This window comes from Scyliorhinus torazame, chromosome 18 (assembly GCF_047496885.1).
Source record: "Scyliorhinus torazame isolate Kashiwa2021f chromosome 18, sScyTor2.1, whole genome shotgun sequence".
NCBI classification, from domain to species: domain Eukaryota; kingdom Metazoa; phylum Chordata; class Chondrichthyes; order Carcharhiniformes; family Scyliorhinidae; genus Scyliorhinus; species Scyliorhinus torazame.
The window spans coordinates 92,339,899-92,366,414 of record NC_092724.1 but is presented as its reverse complement, the minus strand read 5'-3'; the positions used below and the strand labels follow the sequence as shown (position 1 = coordinate 92,366,414).

Genomic DNA, 26,516 nt, shown 5'->3' with positions numbered 1-26,516 from the left:
TGCAGGGACAGTGTCTGAAACAGTGGGACCGTGTGCAGGGACAGTGTCTGAAACAGTGGGACCGTGTGCAGGGACAGTGTCTGGAACAGTGGGACCGTGTGCAGGGACAGTGTCTGAAACAGTGGGACCGTGTGCAGGGACAGTGTCTGGAACAGTGGCACTGTGTGCAAGGACAGTATTCTGGAACAGTGGGACCGTGTGCAGGGACAGTGTCTGAAACAGTGGGACCGTGAGCAGGGACAGTGACTGGAACAGTGCGACCATGTGCAGGGACAGTGTCTGGAACGGTGGGACTGTGTGCAGCGACAGTGTCTGGAACAGTGGGATCTAGTGCAGGGACTGTGACTGGAACAGTGGGACTGTGCACAGGGACAGTGTCGGGGACACTGGGACTGTGTGCAGCGACGGTGTCTGGAACAGTGGGATCTAGTGCAGGGACTGTGTCTGGAACAGTGGGACCGTGTGCGGGACAGTGTCTGGAACAGTGGGACTGTGCGCAGGACAGTATCTGGAACAGTGGGACTGTGTGCAGCGACAGTGTCTGGAACAGTGGGATCTAGTGCAGGGACTGTGTCTGGAACAGTGGGACTGTGTGCAGGGACAGTGTCTGGAACAGGGGACTGTGTGCAGGGACAGTGTCTGGAACAGTGGGACCGTGTGCAGGGACAGTGTCTGGAACAGTGAGACCGTGTGCAGGGACAGTATCTGGAACAGTGGGACTGTGTGCAGTGACAGTGTCTGGAACAGTGGGACTGTGTGCAGGGACAGTATTCTGGAAAAGTGAGACCGTGTGCAGGGACAGAGTTTGGAATAGTGGGACTGTGTGCAGGACAGTATCTGGAACAGTAGGACTGTGTGCAGGGACAGTACCTGGAACATGGGACCGTGTGCCAGGACAGTGTCTGGAAAAGTGAGACCGTGTGCAGGGACAGTGTCTGGAACAGTGGGACTGTGTGCAGGACAGTATCTGGAACAGTGGGACTGTGTGCAGTGACAGTGTCTGGAACAGTGGGACTGTGTGCAGGGACAGTGTCTGGAACAGTGGGACCGTGTGCAGGGACAGTACCCGGAACAGTGGAACGGTGTGCAGGGACAGTATTTGGAACAGTGGTACTGTGTGCAGGGACGGTACTGGAACATGGGACCGTGTGCCGGGACAGTATTCTGGAAAAATGAGACCGTGTGCAGGGACAGTGTCCGGAACAGTGGGACTGTGTGCAGGACAGTATTTGGAACAGTGGGACTGTGTGCAGGGACAGTGTTTGGAACAGTGGTACCATGTGCAGGGATACTATTTGGAACAGTGGGATCGTGTGCAGGACAGTATCTGGAACAATGGGACCGTGTGCAGGGACAGTATTCTGGAACAGTGGGACGGTGTGCAGGGACAGTGTCTGGAACAGTGGGACTGTGTGCAGGACAGCATCTGAACAGTGGAACCGTGTGCAGGGACAGTATCTGGAGCAGTGGGACCGTGTGCAGGGACAGTATTCTGGAACAGTGGGACCGTGTGCAGGGACAGTGTCTGGAACAGTGGGACTGTGTGCAGGGACAGAGTCTGGAACAGTGGGACCGTGTGCAGGGACAGTGTCTGGAATAGTGGGACTGTGTGCAGGACAGTATCTGGAACAGTGGGACTGTGTGCAGGGACAGTGTCTGGAACGGTGGGACCGTGTGCATGGACAGTATCTGGAGCAGTGGGACCGTGTGCAGGGACAGTATTCTGGACCAGTGGGACCGTGTGCAGGGACAGTGTCTGGAACAGTGGGCACGTGAGCAGGGATAGTGTCAGGAACAGTGGGACCGTGTGCAGGGACTGTGTCAGGTACAGTGGGACCGTGTGCAGGGACAGTGTCTGGAACAGTGGGACTGTGTGCAGGACAGTATCTGGAACAGTGGGACTGTGTGCAGGGACAGTGTCTGGAACGGTGGGACCGTGTGCAGGGACAGTATCTGGAGCAGTGGGACCGTGTGCAGGGACAGTATTCTGGACCAGTGGGACCGTGTGCAGGGACAGTGTCTGGAACAGTGGGACCGTGTGCAGGGACAGTGTCTGGAACAGTGAGACCGTGTGCAGGGACAGTATCTGGAACAGTGGGACTGTGTGCAGTGACAGTGTCTGGAACAGTGGGACTGTGTGCAGGGACAGTATTCTGGAAAAGTGAGACCGTGTGCAGGGACAGCGTTTGGAATAGTGGGACTGTGTGCAGGACAGTATCTGGAACAGTGGGACTGTGTGCAGGGACAGTGTCTGGAACAGTGGGACCGTGTGCAGGGACTGTGTCTGGAACAGTGGGACCGTGTGCAGGGACAGTGTCTGGAACAGTGGGACTGTGTGCAGGACAGTATCTGGAACAGTGGGACTGTGTGCAGTGACAGTGTCTGGAACAGTGGGACTGTGTGCAGGGACAGTGTCTGGAACAGTGGAACGGTGTGCAGGGACAGTATTTGGAACAGTGATACTGTGTGCAGGGACGGTACTGGAACATGGGACCGTGTGCCGGGACAGTATTCTGGAAAAATGAGACCGTGTGCAGGGACAGTGTCCGGAACAGTGGGACTGTGTGCAGGACAGTATTTGGAACAGTGGGACTGTGTGCAGGGACAGTGTTTGGAACAGTGGGACCATGTGCAGGGATACTATTTGGAACAGTGGGATCGTGTGCAGGACAGTATCTGGAACAAAGGGACCGTGTGCAGGGACAGTATTCTGGAACAGTGGGACGGTGTGCAGGGACAGTGTCTGGAACAGTGGGACTGTGTGCAGGGACAGAGTCTGGAACAGTGGGACCATGTGTAGGGACAGTATCTGGAACAGAGGAACGGTGTGCAGGGACAGTATCTGGAACAGTGGGATCGTGTGCACGGACAGTATTCTGGAACAGTGGGACCGTGTGCAGGGACAGTGTCTGGAACAGTGGGACTGTGTGCAGGACAGTATCTGGAACAGTGGGACTGTGTGCAGGGACAGTGTCTGGAACGGTGGGACCGTGTGCATGGAAAGTATCTGGAGCAGTGGGACCGTGTGCAGGGACAGTATTCTGGACCAGTGGGACCGTGTGCAGGGAGAGTGTCTGGAACAGTGGGCACGTGAGCAGGGATAGTGTCAGGAACAGTGGGACCGTGTGCAGGGACTGTGTCAGGTACAGTGGGACCGTGTGCAGGGACAGTGTCTGGAACAGTGGGACTGTGTGCAGGACAGTATCTGGAACAGTGGGACTGTGTGCAGGGACAGTGTCTGGAACGGTGGGACCGTGTGCAGGGACAGTATCTGGAGCAGTGGGACCGTGTGCAGGGACAGTATTCTGGACCAGTGGGACCGTGTGCAGGGACAGTGTCTGGAACAGTGGGCACGTGAGCAGGGATAGTGTCAGGAACAGTGGGACCGTGTGCAGGGACAGGGTCTGGAACAGTGGGACTGTGTGCAGGGAGAGTGTCTGGAACAGTGGGACCGTGTGCAGGGACAATGTCTGGAACAGTGGGACCGTGTGCAGGGACAGGGTCTGGAACAGTGGGACCGTGTGCAGGGACAGTGTCTGGAACAGTGGGACCGTGTGCAGGGACAGTGTCTGGAACAGTGGGACCGTGTGCAGGGACAGTGTCTGGAACAGTGGGACAGTGTGCAGGGACAGTATTTGGGACCATGGGATTATACACAGGCCGAATGCGGAAGTGTGAATCGTACACAGATTTAATGAGGGCTCTTTGCTCATTATAATTGAGCTTTCCAGCTGTGGTAAACATTCCGTTTCGTAGAGTGGAGAATGTGAATTCCTGGTTTTATGATGCAGGCATCCGCTTAAATATTGAGGTTGGGACAAGGCCTTGCCTACGTTTCGGGCCATGGAGGGGCAGCATACATTTCTGACTGGGGCCATAGAACGGGTGGCATTGGTTCAGGCTGACAACAAGAGCACAATCCTGACCCACTGGTCCAAGGGATGAATTCTAAACCCTGACTATTTTGTCCCCACAAGACACCAAGGTGAGACCCTCCAACTGCACCAATTTGAGATACCATTTGGAAACCCTGAGAAACAAGATTAGTGAAAATATTTGGAATAAGATCTTTTGTTGAGGAAGATGTAACGAAGAACCAAACGTTAAACTTGGAAGCACTGATTGTTCCAGCAGATTCGCATCCTCCAGGGCTGGCCCACTTCAGTTACTGTTTTGGGATTAATGTGTCACTAGCTCCCTCTTGTGGCTAATGAAGAAATGTTCAACACCACAAATTTCTCACACATTAAATGTGGGCCTGCCAACTTTTAACAATACAGTGAGTGACTGGTAAATGGTTACAGTCTATTTTATGCCTCAGGTTTAAAATAGTACAGGAACTGCTGATAGGTTTTAAGTACATAATTACCGTACCCAATTATCCATCTTCCTTTTTAAGTAATTAATTAAAACACATAAGTGCCTCACGGAGCCGGGGACTGTCCGTGTGGAGTTTGCACATTCTTCCCATGTTTGCATGGGTCTCGCCCCACAACCCAAAAAGTGCAGGTTAGGTACACTGGCTACGCTAAATTGCCCCTTAATTTGAAGAAAATAATTAGGTACTCTAAATTTATTAAAAAGAACACATTAAGGATGGCAAGACAGGTGATGCGTCAAGGCTGCATGCAGCATGTGGGTGCTCCTGGATAACATTATGATCAAGAAGAAACACGTCTGCGTTAAGTATTTGCGGTTCAAGGAGCTTTGACTCAAGACTCATTGAGCTGGAGGCTGAGCTACGAACACTGCCAACACATCAGGGAGGGTGAAAGTTACCCGGATACTTTGTACCAGGAGGCAGTCTTAAGATAGGGTTTTCTGATTTGGTCAGTGGTCAGGGTCAGCAGGGTATGACCATAAGTGAGGCAGGTGAAGGACCCAGAGGGCAGAACTGCAGGAGCCTCAGTCTCTGCAATTGCCCAACAGGTCTGAGGTTCTTTCAGCTTATTTAGATGACAGTGGGGCTGCAGGGTGGGTGAGCTGACTGACTGTCATAATATACACCAGTATATCGTGGTGCAGATACACACACACTGATGGACACACAGCGGGTCCAATCAACACACACAACACCGCAGCCAATCACCAGTTAGAGCACACGCACTATAAAGACAGAGGGCATCAGAGTTCCCGCTCATTCGAGATGCAGCCTCCAAGTAGGACAGAGTCAGGAGGTCATGTTGCAGCTGTACAGAACTCTGGTACGGCCGCATTTGGAGTATTGCGTACAGTTCTGGTCACCGCATTATAGGAAGGACGTGGAGGCTTTGGAACGGGTGCAGAGGAGATTTACCAGGATGTTACCTGGTATGGAGGGAAAATCTTATGAGGAAAGGCTGATGGACTTGAGGTTGTTTTCGTTAGAGAGAAGAAGGTTAAGAGGAGACTTAATAGAGGCATACAAAATGATCAGAGGGTTAGATAGGGTGGACAGTGAGAGCCTTCTCCCGTGGATGGAAATGGCTAGCACGAGGGGACATAGCCTTAAACTGAGGGGTAATAGATATAGGACAGAGGTCAGGGGTAGGTTCTTTACGCAAAGAGTAGTGAGGCCGTGGAATGCCCTACCTGCTACAGTAGTGAACTCGCCAACATTGAGGGCATTTAAAAGTTTATTGGATAAACATATGGATGATAATGGTATAGTGTAGGTTAGATGGCTTTTGTTTCGGTGCAACATCGTGGGCCGAAGGGCCTGTACTGCGCTGTATTGTTCTATGTTCTATGTTCTATCGCGTGGTTCGGTTGAGCAGCAATTGGATGCACTTAGGAGGATGCAGGTGGCAGAAAGCATCATAGATAGGAGTTATAGAGACGTGGTCACACCCAAGGTGCAGGCAGAGAGATGGGTGACCACCCGAAGGGGCAGGCAGTCAGTGCAGGAATCCCCTGTGGTTGTCCCCCTCTCGAACAGGTATACCGCTTTGGATACTGTTGGGGGGAATAGCCTATCAGGGGAAAACAGCAGCAGCCAGAGCAGTGGCACCACGGCTGGCTCTGATGTTCAGCAGGAAGGGTCAAAGCGCAGAAGAGCAATAGTCATACGGGACTCTACAGTCAGGGGCACAGATAGGTGCTTCTGTGGACGTGAAAGAGACTCCAGGATGGTAAGTTGCCTCCCTGGTGCCAGGGTCCAGGATGTCTCAGAACGGGTGGTGGGCATCCTGAAGGGGGAGGGCAAAAAGGCAGAGGTCGTTGTACATATTGGTATTAACGAGATAGGCAGGAAGGGGCATGAGGTCTTGCAGCAGGAGTTCAGGGAGCTAGGCAGAAAGTTAAAAGACGGGACCTCTGGGGTTGTAATCTCGGGATTACTCCTTGTGCCACGTGCCAGTGAGGCTAGAAATAGGAAGATAGAGCAGCTAAACACGTGGCTAAATAGCTGGTGTAGGAGGGAGGGTTTCCGTTATCTGAACCACTGGGAGCTCTTCCGGGGCAGGTGTGGCCTGTATAAGAAGGACGGGTTTCATCTAAACTAGAGAGGTATAAATATTCTGGCCGCGAGGTTTGCTAGTGTCACACGGGAGGGTTTAAACAAGTATGGCAGGGGGGTGGGTACCGGAGCAATAGGTCAGAAAGTGAAAACATTGAGGGAGAACTAGGGAATAGGGCCAGTAAGGCTCTGAGGAAGAGCAGACAGGAAGATGTTGCTGCAAACAGCGGGACTGGTGGCCTGAAGTGCATATGTTTTAATGCAAGAAGTATAACGGGTAAGGCAGATGAACTTAGAGCTTGGATTAGTACTTGGAACTATGATGTTGTTGCTATTAGAGAGACCTGGTTGAGGGGAGGACAGGATTAGCAGCTAAACATTCCAGGATTTAGATGTTTCAGGCGGGTTAGAGGGGGATGTAAAAGGGGTGGCGGAGTTGCACTACTGGTTACGGAGAATATCACAGCTGTGCGGGAGGACACCTCAGAGGACAGTGAGGCTATATGGGTAGAGATCAGGAATAAGAAGGGTGCAGTCACAATGTTGGGGGGTTTACTGTAGGCCTCCCAACAGCCAGCGGGAGATAGAGGAGCAGATAGGCAGACAGATTTTGGAAAGGAGTAAAAGCAACAGGATTGTTATGATGGGAGACTTCAACTTCCCCAATATTGACTGGGACTCACTTAGTGCTAGAGGCTTGGACGGGGCATAGTTTGTGAGGAGCATCCAGGAGGGCTTCTTAAAACAATATGTAGATCGTCCAACTAGGGAAGGGGCGGTACTGGACCTGGTATTGGTGAATGAGCCCATCCAGGTGGTAGAAGTTTCAGTAGGGGAGCATTTCGGGAACAGTGACCACAATTCAGTAAGTTTTAAAGTGCTGGTGGACAAGGATAAGAGTGGTCCTAGGGTGAACGTGCTAAATTGGGGGAAGGCTAATTATAACATATTAGGTGGGAACTGAAGAGCCTAGACTGGATGTTTGAGGGTAAATCAACATCTGACATGTGGAAGGCTTTCAATTGTCAGTTGAAAGGAATTCAGGACCGGCATGTTCCTGTGCGGAAGAAGGATAAATACGGCAAATTTCAGAACTTTGGATAACGAGAGATATCGTAGGCCTCGTCAAAAAGAAAAAGGAGGCATTTGTAAGGGCTAGAAGGCTGGGGACAGACGAAGCCTATGTGGAATATAAGGAAAGTAGAAAGGAACTTAAGCAAGGAGTCAGGAAGGCTAAAAGGGGGTCACAAAAAGTAATTGGCAAACAGGTTTAAGGAAAATCCCAAGGCTTTTTAAACGTACACAAAAAACAAGAGGGTAGCCAGGGAAAGGGTTGGCCCACTGAAGGACAGGCAAGGGAATCTATGTGTGGAGCCAGAGGAAATGGGCGAGGTACTAAATGAATACTTTGCATCAGTATTCACCAAAGAGAAGGAATTGGTGGATGTTGAGTCTGGAGAAGGGTGTGTAGATAGCCTGGGTCACATTGAGATCCAAAAAGTTGAGGTGTTGGGCGTCTTGAAAAATATTACGGTAGATAAGTCCCCAGGGCCTGATGGGACCCAGAATACTGAAGGAGGCTAGAGAGGACATTGCGGAGGCCTTGACAGAAATCTTTGGATCCTCAACTGTCTTCAGGTGATGTCCTGGAGGACTGGAGAATAGCCAATGTTGTTCCTTTGTTTAAGAAGGGTAGCAAGGATAATCCAGGGAACTACAGGCCGGTGAGCCTTACGTCAGTGGTAGGGAAATTACTGGACAGAATTCTTCGAGACAGGATCTACTCCCATTTGAAAGCAAATGGGCGTATTAGCGAGAGGCAGCACGGTTTTGTGAAGGGCAGGTCGTGTCTCACTAACTTGATAGAGTTTTCGAAGAGGTCACAAAGATGATTGATGCAGGTAGGGCAGTGGATGTTGTCTATATGGACTTCAGTAAGGCCTTTGACAAGGTCCCTCATGGCAGATTTGTACAAAAGGTGAAGTCACACGGGATCAGGGGTGAGCTGGCAAGATGGATATAGAACTCGCTAGGTCATAGAAGGCAGAGAATAGCAATGGAAGGGTGCTTTTCTGATTGGAGGGCTGTGACGAGCGTTGTTCCGCAGGGATCAGTGCTGGGACCTTTGCTGTTCATAGTATATATAAATGATTTGGAGGAAAATGTAACTGATCTGATTGGTAAGTTTGCAGACGACACAAAGGTTGGTGGAATTGCGGATAGCGATAAGGACTGTCAGAGGATACAGCAGGATTTAGATCGTTTGGAGACTTGGGCGGAGAGATAGCAGATGGAGTTTAATCCAGACAAATGTGAGGTAATGCATTTTGGAAGGTCTAATGCAGGTAGAGAATATACAGTGAATGGTAGAACCTCAAGAGTATTGACAGTCAGAGAGATCTTGGTGTACAGGTCCACAGGTCGCTGAAAGGGGCAACACAAGTGGAGAAGGTAGTCATGAAGGCATACGGCATGCTTGCCTTCATTGGCCGGGGCACTGAGTATAAGAATTTGCAAGTCATGTTGCAGCTGTATAGAACCTTAGTTAGGCCACACTTGGAGTATAGTGTTCAATTCTGGTCGCCACACTACCAGAAGGATGTGGAGGCTTTAGAGAGGATGCAGAAGAGATTTACCAGGATGTTGCCTGGTATGGAGTGCATTAGCTATGAGGAGCGGTTGAATAAACTTGGTTTGTTCTCACTGGAACGAGAGAGGTTGAGGGGGGACCTGATAGAGGTCTACAAAATTATGAGGGGCATAGACAGAGTGGATAGTCAGAGGCTTTTCCCCAGGGTAGAGGGGTCAATTACTAGGGGGCATAAGTTTAAGGTGCGTGGGGCAAGGTTTAAAGGAGATGTATGAGGTAAGATTTTCCACACAGACGGTAGTGGGTGCCTGGAACGCGCTGCCGGAGGAGGTGCTGGAAGCAGAGACGATAGTGACATTTAAGGGGCATCTTGACAAATACATGAATAGGATGGGAATAGAGGGATACGGACTCAGGAAATGTAGAAGGTCTTAGTTTAGACGGGCAGCATGGTCGGCGCAGGCTTGGAGTGCCGAAGGGCCTGTTCCTGTGCTGTACTTTTCTTTGTTCGTTGTTCTTTGGAATGTAGCAGTAGTAAAGGACAGTGTAATGAGGGGGATTGACAGTTTTTTGCAGCCAAGAGCCAGAGTCCAGATATCTGTGTTGCCTGTTGGTGCCGGGATTCGGGGAGATCTACTCAGGGCAGGGGAGGAAATTAGAGTGGGCATCTGTGTCCATGTAAGTACCAATGACATAGGGAGGATAAGGAAGGATGTTCTGTATCATCAATACGAGTTAAGACTACAAATTAAGAAGCAGAACCTCAAAGGTCATAATTTCTGGTTTATTACCTGAACCATGTGCAAACTGTCCTTTACTACTGCTACATTCCCTTTTGCTCCCGCTCACATGAATGGTTTCCTTTACCACGGTGCCATGGTCAGTCAGCTCACCCACCTTGCAGCCCCACTGTCATCTAAATAAGCTGGATACAGCAAGTAAGATTAAAGAAATTAATTTGTGGCTCAAAGGCTGGTGTGGGAGAAGTGGCTTCCACTTTGTGGGGCATTGGTGTCAGTATTGAGGAAAGTGGGACAGGCTCCACCTGAACCGTGCTGGGACTGGTGCTCTAGAGAGCCACATACCCAGGGAAGTAGAGGGTTTTAAAATAAAGAGCGATGGCAAGGGATCAAATTTGAAAAGATGTGATAGATCAATGAGCAGAAACAAAAAGTGATGTCTTGAGTAGTGTACATATTACAGAGGAGGAGGTGCTGGAGGTATTAAAGCGCATCAAGATAGATAAATTCCCTGGATCTGATTAAATGTATCCCAGGACGTTGTGGGAGGCTAGGGAGGAAATTGCCAGCCCCTTAGCTGAGATATTTGAATCATCAACAGCCACAGAAGAGGTGCCTGAAGATTGGAGGGTAGCAAATGTTGTGCCCTCGTTTAAGAAGGGCTGTAGGGATAAGCCTGGGAACTACAGACCGGTGAGCCTTACTTCTGTCGTGGGAAAATTGTTAGAAGGTATTCTGAGGGACAGGATCTATAGACATTTAGATAGGCAAGGGCTAATTAGGGAAAGTCAGCATGCTCTGTAAGGAGGAAGTCATGTCTCACGAATTTGTTTTTTGAAGGGTAACCAAGGTAGATGAGGGCAGTCTTATTTAAGGAAGGATGAAAATGCATTGGAAGCAGTTCACAGAAGGTTGACAAACTAATACCTGGATTGGGCGTGTCTTTGAGGAAAGGTTTGACAGGCTATGCTTGTATCCACTGGAGTTTAGAAGAATAAGAGGCAACTTGATAGAAACATATGTTCCTGAGAGGTCTTGGCAGGGTGGATATGGCGAGAATGCTTCCTCTTGTCAGAGAATATACAAATAGGGGATCATAGATTAATAATAAGGGGTCGCTCATTTAAGATGGAGAGGAGGAGATTTTTTTCTCTCAGGGGGTCCTGAGTGTCTGGAACTCTCTTCCTCAAAAGGCAGTGGAAGCAGACTCTTTGAATATTCTTTAATCATAAAATCCCTCCAGTGCAGCAAGAGGCCGCTTGGCCCATCAACTTTGCACCAACCCCTTGGCAACAGCACCCGACCCAGGCCCATTCCTCCACCCTATCCCCTTAACCCATAAACTCTGCAATCTTGGACTTGACCCCTCCCTGTGCAGCTGGATCCTTGACTTCCTCACCAACAGACCGTAATCTGTCAGGATAGGCAACAGCACCTCCTCCACAATAGTCCTCAACACCGGGACCCCGCAAGGATGTGTGCTCAGTCCTCTACTGTACTCCCTATGAAGTCTTACAACACCAGGTTAAAGTCCAACAGATTTGTTTCAAATACTAGCTTTCGGAGCACTGCCCCTTCCTCAGGTGAAGGTGTGACATCTCCACATCACGTACTCCCTATACACACACGACTGTGTGGCAAGATTTAACTCCAATTCGACCTATAAGTTTGCGGATGATACAACTGTGGTGGGTCGTATTTCAAACAACGACGAATCAGACTACAGAAGGTTGGTAGATCACTTGGTTGCATGATGTACCGAAAACAACCTCTCTCTAAATGTTTGAAAGACTAAGGAACTGATCATCGACTTCAGGAAGTGTAGTATGACACACCCTCTCGTCTATATCAATGGCTCTGAAGTGGAGATGTTCGATAGCTTTAAGTTCCTGGGGGTCACCATCACCAACAGTCTGTCCTGGTCCAGTCACGTTGATGCAACAGTCAAAAAAGCCCAACAGCATCTCTATATCCTACGGAAGCTAAAGAAATTTGACATGTCTACATCGCCTCTCAGATGTGCCAAAGTTCTACAGATGTGCCATAGAGAGCATCCTATCCGGCTGCATCACAGCTTGGTATGGCAACTGCTCGGCCCAAGATCGTAAGAAACTGCAGAGTGTGGTGAACTCAGTCCAACGTATCACACAAGCTTGCCACCCCCACATTGATTCTGTCTATACTTCCCACTGCCTCAGGAAGGGAGACAGCATTATCAAAAACCTCTCCCACCCAGGCATTGCCTTCTTCCAGACCCTTCCATCAGGCAGAAGATACAGAAGTCTGAAGACTCGCACATACAGACAAAGGAACAGCTTCTTCCCCATAGTTATTAGACTCAACAACTCTCCCTCGGACTGATCTGTTCCCTGTAGGAACACTATTCACGATGCCCTATGCTGCTCTTGCTCATGTATTTGCTTTGTTTGACCCTTGTTCTGCACTGTAACCAATCACTATTTGTTGATCAGCCATGAGCTTATTGAACGGTTGAGCAGGCTCAAGGGGCCAAGTGGCCGACTCATGCTCCTAATTCATATGTGCAATCATGGTGCACAAATTTCAAGAGGAATGTTTTCTCTGTGAAATACCTATCCCTGCTGAATTTGAGAGATTATATCTCTTGACATTTGGGATAAGTTAAGTTTGTGAGCTCTCTTTGACTGCATTTAAATAACAGCATCTTGCATTGCATTGCACATTTTAACATGGGAAGCCATTCTAGGGGCTTCATAGGATTGTAATCAGTCAAAATAGGAGACATTAGGGATGACTAAAAGTTTGGTCAAACCAAGGTGAATTTTAGGAATGTTATTAATGGAGGAAAGAGAGGTCATGGGGCAGCACGGTAGCACAGGTGGCTAGCACTGTGACTTCACAGCACCATGGTCCCAGGTTTGATTCCCCGCTGGGGAATCTGTGCGGAGTCTGCACGTTCTCCCCGTGTCTGCGTGAGTTTCCTCCGGATGCTCCGGTTTCCTCCCACAGTCCAAAGACAGGTTAGGTGGATTGGCCATGCTAAATTGCCCTTAGTGTCCAAAAAGGTGAGGAGGGGTTATTGGGTTATGGAGATAGGGTGGAAGTGAGGGCTTAAGTGGGTCGGTGCAGACTCGATGGGCCAAATGGCCTCCTTCTGCACTGTATGGTCTATGTTCCATGTTCTATGTTCAAAGGAATTTGGGGAGGGAATCCGAGAGTTTAGGGCCCAGATGCTTACTTCATATTTGGGGTTAAGTGATTACCGCTCATGCCAATTTTAATTTTTTTTTTTTAAATTTAGATTATCCAATTATTTTTTTCCAATTAAGGGGCAATTTAGTGTGGCCAATCCACCTACACTCCACATTTTTGGGTCTTGGGGGTGAAACCCACGCAGACACGGGGAGACTGTGCAAACTCCACATGGACAGTGACCCAGAGCCGGGATCGAACCTGGGATCTCAGCGCCGTGAGGCAGCTGTGCTAACCACTAGGCCACCGTGCTGCCCTCAATTTTTTATTTTTGATGCAAAACCAGGTTGAGTGTTCCTGGCGATGGTAGGTTCACAGCACTTCCATCCCGCAATGCAGAGGAAGATTTATTCTGTATCAAAACAATGCTGTACCTGCCCTGAATAGAGCTGACCCAAAATGGAAACGTTCCAATTAATATAATTCACTTCAACGTGCATAAATATCATCAAGGATAGAGACTGAAAAAAAATGGTAATGTAAAGAATTTTCTTTTTGCTTACCTGATAAGCTTCTGTGTAGGACACAGCCAGCTGCCCCTGGTCATACAGCATCTTCTCAAAGTGAGGAACATGCCACCTCCCATCCGTGGAGTAGCGATGGAAGCCCTAGTAGAGAACAGAGCAGTATTGACATTCAGGCAATCATCCGCTGTGTAAGGGCCCTTCCCGTTGGTTCCCTTATTTCCCCTTTCTTTATTTTATGGAGTTATCATTTTTGATCCATGGACGCTTAATGGACATGTATCTTTAAGTCAAGCACCAGAGAGAATGAGGAATTCAAGAATTTCAATGAATTGGCCAAAACAGGTATTCTGCCCGGTAACAGGTGATGATTGGTTCCTGCCTGAGTGGGATGATTCCCAGAGACGTAAAGAAAGCAGAGTTTTAATCCTGAATACTCAGGGGAAAGGACCTCTCTCTCTCGCTCTCTTTATAAGACCATAACCATAAGATAGGAGCAGAATTAGGCCATTTGACCCATCGAGTCTGCTCCGCCATTCGATCATGGCTGCTATGTTTCTCATCTCCATTCTCCTGCCTTCTCCCCATTAACCAAGAACCTATATATCTCTCCAGAAAGGCATCCAGTTGCTGTATTTTTGAATCTGTGGAGACCTTAATGAATCTACAGTAAAAACTATTATAGACTGAAAAGCATACATCTCGACCTGAAAACTAGTTCGAAGGACTAGTGTGCTAGAAACAACCATCTGAAACAAAAAACTTTTTTTTTTTTAAATGTACTTTATTCCAAACATGTGTAAATCAGCAACAAATAAAATATACACTCCACAAAATCACAGTCCACAGTTTGTACAACTTTCCCCCCTTTTATTCCCTCCCCCTTCCCCTTTGCGTACAAGTCCCCCGGCAGCATAGCCAACCTCCAATTTAACAGGACCCTTCACCGATCAATTAGAGAGGCAAAGGCCACAACAACGGCCCCCTTCCCCTCCAACAGCTCTGGGACTTCCGATACCCCAAAAACCACCACCTTTGGATCTGGTCTGACCTCCACCCCCATTGTCTTAGATAACATCGCAAACACCACATCCCAGTATCTCCCTAGTTTCTCGCAACCACAGAACATGTGCTCGTGATTCACCGGGCCCCGCCCACACTTCCCACACTCATCAGCACCCCCTGGAAGAACCCACTCATCCCCGTCAGAGTCCTATTTACCCTATGCACCACCTTGAACTGAATCAAGCTCATCCTTGCGCAGAAGGAGGTTGAATTCACCCTCCGCTTCGTCTCACACCACAGACCCCACCCTATTTCCCTCCCCAACTCCTCCTCCCATTTGTTCTTGATCTTGATCCTCACAACTAGTGCCCCCCGCCTGCCCCCCGCCCACCCCCCACTCTCCCAATCACCAATATATCTCCAATCCTATCCTCCCTCAACTCATCCAGGAGCAGCAGTTGCTCCAATGAAGTGTGCTCCGGCAACCTGGGAAACACCCTTCACTCTTTTCACACAAAATCCCTCACCTGCATATATCTAAACTCACTACCCATCAGTAACTCAAATCTCTCCCGCAATCATCCCTTCTGAGTACAAATCCCTAATCCTCTCCAGCCCCAATTCCCTCCATTTCCCATACATCCCATCCAACTCCCCTGACTTGAACTTGTGGTTCCCACATAGTGGCGTCAACACAGACATCCCCTCCAACGTAAAATGTCTCCTCAGCTGATTCCACACCCTGACCGTCGACTGCACCACCGAGCTCCCTGTATAGTTCCCCAGAGCTGAGCTGTCACCATAGCCCTCAGATTGGATCCCCTACAGGACTCATCCTCCATCTTAACTGACCCCCGCCCCCCCCCTCCCCCGTGCCACCCCACCACCATCGCCTCACCTTGTACACATTCGCCACTCAACATTAATGCAACAGGTTTGGTAACACCAAACCCCCTTTCTGTCTCTGCCTGTGTAACAGAGCCCTCTTTATCCTCAGCACCTTCCCTGTCCACAAGAACTCTGGGATCCCTGTCTCCAACCTCCAGAAGAATGCCTTAGGGAAAAAGATTGGGAGGGTCTGGAAAACAGACAGGAACCTTGGCACCATATGCATCTTTACCATCTGCACCCTCCCTGCCAGTGTCAGGTGTAATGTTTCCCATCTCTTAAAATCCCATAATTTCCTCCACCAACGCTGTCAAGTTCCACCTGGCATCGTAGCCCATTCCCTTGTCACCTGAATCCACAAATACCTGAACCTTTCCCTAGCTACCTTGAACGGCAACACCTCCAAGTTGGCCCCGCCGCATTCACCGGAAACATCTCATCCTTCCCGACATTTAACTTATACCCGGAGAAGGCCCCAAACCTCTCCAATATTCTCATGATCCTACCCATACTCTCCAGCAGATCCGACACAAACAGCAACAAGTCATCTGCGTACAATGACACCCAATGGTCCCTGCTCCCCACTCACAATCCTCTGACACACCACAGACCCCCGAAAGGCCATCGGCAAGGGTTCAATCACCACGCGAACAGCAGCGGCGGCAACGTTCCCCTGCGCAGGGGGATCAGGGTACTGAAGTTGATGATTGGCCATGATCATAATGAATGGTGGAGTAGGCTCCAAGGGCCAAATGGCCTCCTCCTGCTTCTATGTATGTTTCTATGTATGTTCCTGGCGACTGGATATGTGAGGCCAAATTTAGATAGAATTCACAGAGTTTACGGCTCAATCTGACTAATGCCAATCTGAGCTTGCAAATCACCCTCTTTCAACCCAGCATGAACAAGCATGGATTGAAACATTAAATATAGTCGAATGCAAAGGTAGTTAAATGATCTCCTTGCTAGAACTTTCACCCTTGAACCTCCACAATGTCCAAATTCTGTTCTGGGTTTAGTGCCAGAGTCAGTTGCTTCCAGCAGCAACAATGACTTACATTTATACAGCATCTACGGCATAGTCAAACATCCCAAGGTGCTTCACACGAACATTAAACGAAAGCTGCCACCAAGCCATGGGAGGAGATAGCTGGCTAAAGGCTTTACCAGAGAGTTAAGTATTAATGAGCATAAAAGAGGAGAGGAAAGTACAGAAGTATAGGGAGGACATTCCAGAGTTTAGAACCTAGGCAGCTGTGGGCACAGCCGCCAATGGTGGAACAACTAAAATAAGAGGCATGCAAGAGGCCAGGAAGATGGGAACACAGATGTCTCAGAGAGTTGAGACATCGATAGGGAGGAGGATACGCAGGGGTTTGAACACAAGGATGAGAAGTTTAAAAGAATTGAGGCATTGGTGGGATAAGGAGACAATGGAGATCGCTAAGCACAAGAGGGAAAAGAACACAATTTTATTCCAACTTCACAGTCATCTCACACTGCCATTCCAGCCCACAGGACTAAGTTGGCAACAAGTGGGCCTCATTATCTTAAAGAACAGCCGCCAACAAAAGGTATGTATTATCAAAGGGGCATCAATAATTAAAAACGCCAGTTCTGTCCTCCAACTGTTAAACTTAATTCTTAAGTAGGTCATGTACACTCTGCAGTCACTAACACTCGAGCTAGAATTGCATAGCCTCGGGATAAAAATGTTATAATAAGGAGGCTTCTGCAAAGACTCACTCTGAAGGTGCAACACAAGATAACCAAAAGCCAATATTTAGAAGCCTTCGGACGGAAGCAGCTCTCAAGCCGGATAACAAGGGAAGAGAACCTGTCAGAATGGAATCCGTAGCCCTAAAGGTAATGGACGAACCCGTGATACTGCAGTTGGGATATTGTCTAATCAGCAAATGGCATTTTACAGCCTTCAACAAAATAGAATTTCCCTTGGATGGTAGATGTGGGTAAAGCGCAAAAGACAACAGGATGAGCAATAGAACAGAGCAATGGTGCTTTCTTGGCTGCCCTTCAGCTTCAGACGCTATAAATAAGCGTCATAGTCTTGAATATATTAACAGCAAGTCTTTATTAACATAGCATTACTAAATATTATATTACGAAATACTATATTAGGGGCTGGTTTAGCACAGTGGGCTAAAGAGCTGGCTTGTAATGCAGAACAATGCCAGCAGTGCAGACTCAATTCCCGTACCAGCCTCCCCGAACAGGCAACGGAATGTGGTGACTAGGTGCTTTTCACAGTAACTTAATTGAAGCCTACTTGTGACAATGTGATTGTTATTATTATTATATACAGTAGAGGGTACAGGTATAGAGTTGACTCCATCGTAGGTTTCTACCCATCCCATCCAACTCCAGACTGACCCTGGCTCTGGGTCATGTGCCTTCTTACAGCACTGTCTGGGAGGTACAAGATCAGTCCCACATTAACCCTCTATGTACCAGATCCTACCAGTACACTTGCCCCAGGTGAATTATCCCTCTTCTATTCTGTATCAACACTTGCATTTCATAATGCAGATTGTCAAGAACAAACCTTCATGAAGATCCTGAAGGTCCAAATCAAGCGTTACACTGTCATTCTCTTCATCATCCTCCAGTTAATTTAAGACTTACATATTCCCTGATCAGGGTAGGGTGCTGGTTCACTTGATAGTGTCTCTGTAGGAATTTCAATTCAATTTTCCCACATGTACACTGAAATCCAAGCGCTGCTTCACCCCCACTTCTCGACTAGCTCTGAATTGTCACACGATGTATCCAACATCCAGTAATTGCCCTTGTTTTCCACCACAAATTCCGTCTGAGACCGAGCCAAATTATTTGCAATTTTTGTGTTGTAGTTGACCTTCTGACAACACATCCATTCCATCACCTATCTCCATAACGTGGCCCAATCATTTTTTTTCTTCTTTTTTATAAATTTAGAGTACCCAATTCATTTTTTCCAATTAAGGGGCAAATTAGCGTGGCCATTCCACCTACCCTGCACATCTTTGGGTTGAGGGGGCGAATCCCACGCAGTCACGGGGATAATGTGCAAACGGACAGTGACCCAGACCCGGGATCAAACCTGGGACCTCGGCGCCGTGAGGCATCAGGGCTAACCCACTGCGCCACCGTGCTGCCCCGACTTGGCCCAACCATGTCCCTGCCTGCGCTTGCTGTTGAAAGCTGAACAAGTAGGTCATGTACACTCTGTGGTAACTAACACTCGAGAGTCACTATTACATAGTCTCAGGGTTAATATGCTATAATGAGGAAGTTCCTGCTCTGAAAAAGAATCATTACAGACTCAAGACATTATCTCTATTCCTTCTCTCCACAGATGCTGCCAGACCGACTGAGTTCTCCCAGCATTTACTGTTTTGTTTCAAGCTTCTGCAAAGATTTACCACAGAAAGTGTAGCACTATCAAATCAAGACCCATGGCGGAATGTAACAGAAAAAGTTCCAAGTTCATTTGTGGTGGGTTTGGCAGGGCCGGCAAGTGACATTTAGTCACTTACTTGGGCCCTGGGGAGTTTCTCACCGGTTTAGCCCACACTCAGATTTTTTTTCAGCACAGATCCGAAGTCAGAGATCAGGCTGCCATTTTGAAAGGATGCCCCGATCTCTCAGTGAGCTAGTGCGACCCCCCACCCATGGCAATGTCACCCCACACATACATAGGCATTACCCCACATTCCCCCAAGTGAGGACATACCACTATGGGGTCCCTGGGGGCCCCTGCGTCAGCCCCTTCTAGGAACCCACCCATCACCCCCCCCAAACCTCCCAGAGGTTTCTACTTACCTGCCTTGCACCCCCTAACCCTTCATACCCACCCCACCTCTCTCCACCCTCCTTTCATGAATGGCCCAGCTCAGGCCCTGACCCTTGGCAATGCCATCCTGGCACCCTTGCATTGCCACCCTGGCAATGCACCTGCCAGCTCGGTAGTGCCTCCTGGACACCTTGGCAGTTCCAGGATGGCAGTGCAAAGGTGCCAGCTGGGCAGTGCCAAGATGCCCGCATTCCAGGGGGAGGGCCAGGGGGCCAGCCTGCATGATCTCTGGCCTAGGAGACCCTTCGGGTGCCGTTCTGCCTTGCCCACATTTGTGTGGACTAGTACTACAGGTCGCCAGGCTGCGGCCTCGCTGGGGAGACTGGTAGATCCCGGATAATCTAGCCCAAGTAGATTATAACCTACTTAGGTTTGCGCTGTTTGGTCACGGTCCCTTTGGGCCGGATTCTGATTCCGTCGCCTCGCGGGGCTTGGGTGTATCCTGTGAGACGTAAAGGCTGCCGGAAAGCCCGCAGGAGGCCTCTCCCCACCGATCTTGCGCTGAAGATCGCACCCCCAATGTTCAGGAGCCTTTCTGACAGAAGCAGTGCTGGAGCTGGAAGGGAGCCTTTTGGTCAGAACTGAATCTGTGGTGCCAGAGGGAAGGGATGTAACCATAATACCGCAGTTGGGTAATGTCTATTCAGCAAAGGGTATATTAGCCAGTTGCCGCTCTCGCTCACTACATGGGCCCACTGTTCACATATACCTCCAGTTTTACAATCCTCATCCTCCAAGCTTTCTGGATATCTGCGTCCTTCTGCTGCTGTCCATGATTTTAATCAATCCACCACTGATGGCTGTACCTTCAGTCACAACTAGGTCACAAGCTGTGAAGTTAATTCCTTAAATCTCTCCACCTTCCTATCCTTATATAAGGCACTTCTTCAAAGGTTACCGTTGTCCAAGTTTTTGGCCATCTGTCCTCATAGTCCGTAAGGTGGTTTTGTGTCACATTTTGTTTGATAACATCCCTTCAAAGTCCCTTGGAATGTTTTACAATGTGAATAAATGCAAGTTGAAGTCTCCCAACAGATCTGCATCCCATAATAAATCCCAAAATCAGTCCTTCAAGGGGAACGCAACCTTTCACTGGCCGCGCCTGAGATATGCGATGGATAGAAGGGTGAGAACAAGTGCAAGTAGGAATGAGTTATCTGGACTCGGTTAATAGTATTCCCATTCAGATTCAAAAGATGACCCAGACCAAAATTTCAGCACATGATCCAGGATGACAGTTGCACCGTGGGGCTGGAGCACTGGTTGAAGGAATATCTTTGGGTGAGACATTATAACCACACTTTCATCTGTTCTGTTGGATCAAGTGAATGTTAAACAGCCCACAACAGTGTTTGAAGAACAGGAAGCTCTCCCACTGCCCTGGCCAACGAGAGGTCCTGAGCGTCAGTAAGCAGGTAACTGCGCTGCATGTGTCGCTTGATAGCACTATCAAAGACACCTTCCGTTATTTGACTGTTGTGGAAGTACAAATGAAAGTCTATCTTTTAAAGCAAACGTCCAGTTGTCACTCAACCTAACCACGTCACCACGGTGTATATCGACTTAGACCACCTCAGTTAGGAAGGGTTTTTGACCCCACTCCAGGCTATCCTACCTGTCCGACGTGATCATAAATTCCTCCCAGAGCCATCATTTTCAGTGTATGCAAAGCCATCTGCAGTGCCTGGGCTCCTTTCTCTCCAGTCTTGTTCAAAGCCCAGAAACGAAACAGAAAATTGAAGTTCACTGTTTGGGAAAGAAGAAAGATTTTCACAAAGTTAAGCAGAGACCATCATCAATTAACCATCGTCTCTATCCATGACAATGCGATGGAGAAGGGAGAACAACCCAATCTACAGCAAGTCAGTGTTCACCACCACTTGCTAAGTGACCCCCTTTTCACCTGATTCTCCAATATTGTTCTCCATTGAGAACTTCTCTCACTCCTCTGCTTTATTATTACTAGTATGGTCCATTCTCTGTGCTGATTCTACCCTTTACATAGTGTCATGTGAGAGTACCTTTAAGAAATGGATGTTTAAGCAACGTACCTTTAAGAAAACAGTGATGTCAGAGAGTGGGTGGAGCGGAGGTCAGGTCAGCCATTTTGCAGTTTAGTTTTGCAGTTTGGAGGAAAAGAGCTGGGTGTGTGTCTGTGTTTTGCAGTGAGCTGGATCTCTGCCATGAAAGACTATCTCTGGATCATTTGGGTGATTTAAACTTGCAATAGTGAAGCCTTTAACCTGAGGTGATTTTGTTTAAAGGTGTTAAGTCTCTTGGAAGTTTGAAGGAACATTTTAAGGAATTATTTACTGTTGCAATATTTTCTGAGTTATATTTGAAGTAAGGGATCCAATGTTTATTTAAGATGTTAAGTTGAGTTCATGGAATAAACAGTATTTTGTGTTTAAAAGCCCACAAGTCCATAATTGTAATACCACACCTAGGGAAAAAGCCGTGTGCTAGGAAAAGCAACAAATCCATTAAAGGGAGAGGTTGGTCGAACTCCATGATACATTTTGGGATTCTGAAAACGCCTCACCCATAATAGATGTCAGAGGGCGGGGGGAGCTGAGCTCACTTCTACTTTTGGTTTCAGTTTGAGGAGAAAGCTGAGAGTGTCTGTGTTTTGCTGAGAGCTGCAGGAAGAAAACACAGAGCTGGTCTGTTGATATCTGCAAATCCAAAGACTATAAATATATTGAATGTAACCTCATGTCTGTTTTTGAAGGTTGAAGTCTTTTGGATGTTTAAAGGAAGTTTGAAGGATTATTTAGTGGTGTAGTCTTTTGGGGTTATTTTTGAAGTAATGGATGTTAAGATATTCAATGTTTGTTTTTTAAAGGTTAAATTGAGTTCATAGAATAAACATTGTTTTGTCTGAAAACCATTTGTCCATAATTGCTGTATCACACCTGGAGAGTACGCCGTGTGCTTCCCACACCACAACTATTAAAAGTTGTGGGTCGGTTGAACTCCATGAAACACTTTGGGGTTCTGTAAACCCGGACCCATAACAATAGATACATAGAAGGCCCTTCGAGCCTGCTCCGCAATTTATCATAATCATGATTGATCATCCAACTCAATAGCCTAATCGTGCTTTCTCCCCATAGCCTTTGATCCCATTCGCCCAAAGTGCTGTATCTAGCCGCCTCTTGAATATATTCAATGTTTTAGCATCAACTACTTCCCGTGGTAATGAATTCCACAGGTTCACCACTCTTTGGGTGAAGAAATGTCTCCTCATCGCTGTCCGAAATGGTTTGCCCTGAATCCTCAGACTGTGACCCCTGGTTCTGGACACACCCACCATTGGGAACATCTTCCTTGCATCTACCCTGTCTAGTCCTGTTAGAATTTTATAAGTCTCTATGAGATCCCCCCTCATTCTTCTGAACTCCAGCGAGAACAGTCTTAACCTAGTCAATCTCTCCTCATATGACAGTTCCGCCATCCCTGGAATCAGTCTGGCAAACTTTAAGGACATTTTTCTCTTTCGCTGCTCCTGTCCTTCATATCTACCCTCCTCCTCCCTGTATTGAATTCAAAGTTCATTGCACTGACCCCCTACTACAAAGTATTTCTTTCAAAGTCCTCCAAATTTTGGAGCCCTCTCATCCCTTCCTCTCAATCTTCAGGTGTTTAAAACTCCTGTCATCCATTTGCTTAATTAATTTCATCTCCTCTGCTAATCACTCCAATCTTAATGATGCCCTTCGTATGAAGCTACAAGTTTGAAAAACCCACACCATATAATTGTGAGGAAAGCTAAAGCCCTGGTAGACATGTGCCCTCTAATACCAACATTTTAATTAAAGGTACACAATTAGAAGCAAATTGTTAAATAAGATACATCTTGCAAGTTAGCATTGTATTTGGACGAATTTGGACGAGTTTGTTGCATGGAGACTTGACACGACAGCTGAAGACTTCCTGCAAATAATTTCCCACGGAAAGTGACAGATTTAGTGTACAGGGCAAGTCAATCCCTCATCAATTTATCAGCAACTACTTAAAATGCTGGGACTCATCAGCCACAGGCTAATTGTCCAATCATGTGGTTCAGGAGACATGCACTCTCCGGGGAAGGCAAGGCATTATCTCAGTGTCTTCTTCTCTCAACCAGAAAGTGATCAACTGGCTAATTGTCTTACCAATGTCTATAAGGATGTTGCACTTGCCTGCTTACCAACAGTCGCTGTGTGTGTGAAGCACTTTGAGAATTTTTTTTTTTTTTTTTTTTAATTGATCCTTGTGCTGAATTAGCTCAGCTTGACTTAAGACCATAAGACATAGGAGCGGAAGTAAGGCCATTCGGCCCATTGAGTCCACTCCACCATTCAATCATGGCTGATTTCAACTCCATTTACCCGCTCTCTCTCCATAGCCCTTAATTCCTCGAGAAATCAAGAATTTATCAACTTCTGTCTTAAAGACACTCAACGTCCCGGCCTCCACCGCCCTCTGTGGCAATGAATTCCACAGACCCACCACTCTCTGGCTGAAGAAATTTCTCCTCATCTCTGTTCTAAAGTGACTCCCTTTTATTCTAAGGCTGTGCCCCCGGGTCCTAGTCTCCCCTGCTAATGGAAACAACTTCCCTACATCCACCCTATCTAAGCCATTCATTATCTTGTAAGTTTCTATTAGATCTCCTCAACCTCCTAAACTCCAATGAATATAATCCCAGGATCCTCAGACGTTCATCGTATGTTAGGCCTACCATTCCTGGGATCATCCGTGTGACTCTCCGCTGGACCCGCTCCAGTGCTAGTATGTCCTTCCTGAGGTGTGGGGCCCAAAATTGCTCACAATATTCTAAATGGGGCCTAACTAATGCTTTATAAAGCTTCAGAAGTACATCCCTGCTTTTATATTCCAAGCCTCTTGAGATAAATGACAACATTGCATTTGCTTTCTTAATTACGGTCTCAACCTGCAAGTTTACCTTTAGAGAATCCTGGACCAGGACTCCCAACTCCCTTTGCACTTCAGCATTATGAATTTTGTCACCATTTAGAAAATAGTCCATGCCTCTTATTCTTTTTTCCAAAGTGCAAGACCTCGCACTTGCCCACGTTGAATGTCATCAGCCATTTCTTGGACCACTCTCCTCAACTGTCTAAATCTTTCTGCAGCCTCCCCACCTCCTCCATACTACGTGCCCCTCCACCTATCTTTGTATCATCGGCAAACTTAGCCAGAATGCCCCCAGTCCCGTCAACTAGATCGTTAATATATAAAGAGAACAGCTGTGGCCCCAATACTGAACCCTGCGGGACACCACTCGTCGCCGGTTGCCATTCCGAAAAAGAACCTTTTATCCCAACTCTGCCTTCTGCCTGACAGCCAATCGTCAATCCATGTTAGTACCTTGCCTCGAATACCATGGGCCCTTATTTTACTCAGCAGTCTCCCGTGAGGCACCTTATCAAAGGCCTTTTGGAAGTCAAGATAGATAACATCCATTGGCTCTCCTTGGTCTAACCTATTTGTTATCTCTTCAAAGAACTCTAACAGGTTTGTCAGGCACGGCCTCCCCTTACTAAATCCATGCTGACTTGTCCTAATCCGACCCTGCACTTCCAAGAATTTAGAAATCTCATCCTTAACAATGGATTCTAGAATCTTGCCAACAACCGAGGTTAGGCTAATTGGCCTATAATTTTCCACTTTTTCCTTGTTCCCTTCTTGAACAGGGGGGTTACAACAGCGATTTTCCAATCCTCTGGGACTTTCCCTGACTCCAGTGACTTTTGAAAGATCATAACTAACGCCTCCACTATTTCTTCAGTTATCTCCTTTAGAACTCTAGGATGTAGCCCATCTGGGCCCGGAGATTTATCAATTTTTAGACCTCTTAGTTTCTCTGGCACTTTCTCCTTTGTGATGGCTACCATATTCAACTCTGCCCCCTGACTCTCCTGAATTGTTGGGATATTACTCATGTCTTCTACTGTGAAGACTGATGCAAAGTACTTATTTAGTTCCTCAGCTATTTCCTTGTCTCCCATCACTAGATTACCAGCGTCATTTTGGAGCGGCCCAATGTCTACTTTTGCCTCCCGTTTGTTTTTAATGTATTTAAAGAAACTTTTACTATCATTCCTAATGTTACTGGCTAGCCTACCTTCATATTTGATCCTCTCTTTCCTTATTTCTCTCTTTGTTATCCTCTGTTTGTTTTTGTAGCCTTCCCAATCTTCTGACTTCCCACTACTCTTTGCCACATTATAGGCTCTCTTTGTTGCTTTGATGCATTCCCTAACTTCCTTTGTCAGCCATGGCTGCCTAATCCCCCCCTCTGATAACCTTTCTTTTCTTTGGGATGAACCTCTGTACTGTGTCCTCAATTACTCCCAGAAACTCCTGCCATTACTGTTCTACTGTCTTTCCCACTAGGCTCTGCTCCCAGTCGATTTTCGTCAGTTCCTCCCTCATGCCCCTGTAGTTACCTTTATTTAACTGTAACACCTTTACATCTGATTCAACCTTCTTTCTTTCAAATTGGAGATTGAATTCGACCATATTATGATCACTGCCTCCTAAGTGCTCCCTTACTTTAAGATCTTTAATCAAGTCTGTCTCATTACATAACACTAAGTCCAGAATGGCCTGTTCCCTCGTGGGCTCCATCACAAGCTGTTCCAAAAAGCCCTCCTGTGAACATTCAATGAATTCCCTTTCCTTGGGTCCACTGGCAGCATTATTTACCCAGTCCATCTGCATATTGAAGTCCCCCATGATCACTGTGACCTTGCCTTTCTGACATGCACTTTCTATTTTGTGGTGCATTTTGTGCCCCTGGTCCTGACCACTGTTAGGAGGCCTGTACATAACTCCCATTATGTTTTTTTTGCCTTTGTGGTTCCTCAACTCTACCCACACAGACTCCACATCATCTGACCCTATGTTGTTTAGTGCTATTGATTTAATTTCATTTAACTTCACCTCTTGGTTCCCTGACTTTCCCTTCCCCCCCAATCTCTAGTTTAAAGTCCTATTGACCACCCTATTTACTCTTTTCGCCAGAACACTGGGCCCAGCTCGGTTCAGGTGGAGACCATCCCAACGGTATAGGTCCCCCCTGTCCCAAAACTGATGCCAGTGTCCCATGAAAAGGAACCCCTCTTTCCCACACCACTCTTTCAGCCACGTGTTAACTTCCCTTATTCTTGCCTCCCTATGCCAATTTGCACGTGGCTCGGGCAGTAATCCGGAGATTATGACCCTTGAGGACCTGTTTTTTAATTTGAATCCTAGCTCTTTATAATCTCTAAACAGGTCCTCTTTCCTAGACTTGCCT

General features: G+C 47.5%; 1 protein-coding gene across 3 annotated transcripts in view; it reads right to left on the bottom strand.

Moving 5' to 3' along the window:
- Window positions 1-26,516, bottom strand: part of spata20 (spermatogenesis associated 20) — a 763,436-nt gene that overhangs the window by 674,299 nt on the left and 62,621 nt on the right. For all 3 annotated transcript variants that reach the window (XM_072483047.1, XM_072483048.1, XM_072483049.1), the window contains exons 7-8: window positions 20,823-20,953; window positions 13,501-13,605 (exon numbers count right to left, since the gene is read on the bottom strand). In XM_072483047.1, the coding sequence (XP_072339148.1) occupies window positions 13,501-13,605; window positions 20,823-20,953 (236 nt within the window). The remainder of the gene's footprint in view (window positions 1-13,500; window positions 13,606-20,822; window positions 20,954-26,516) is intronic.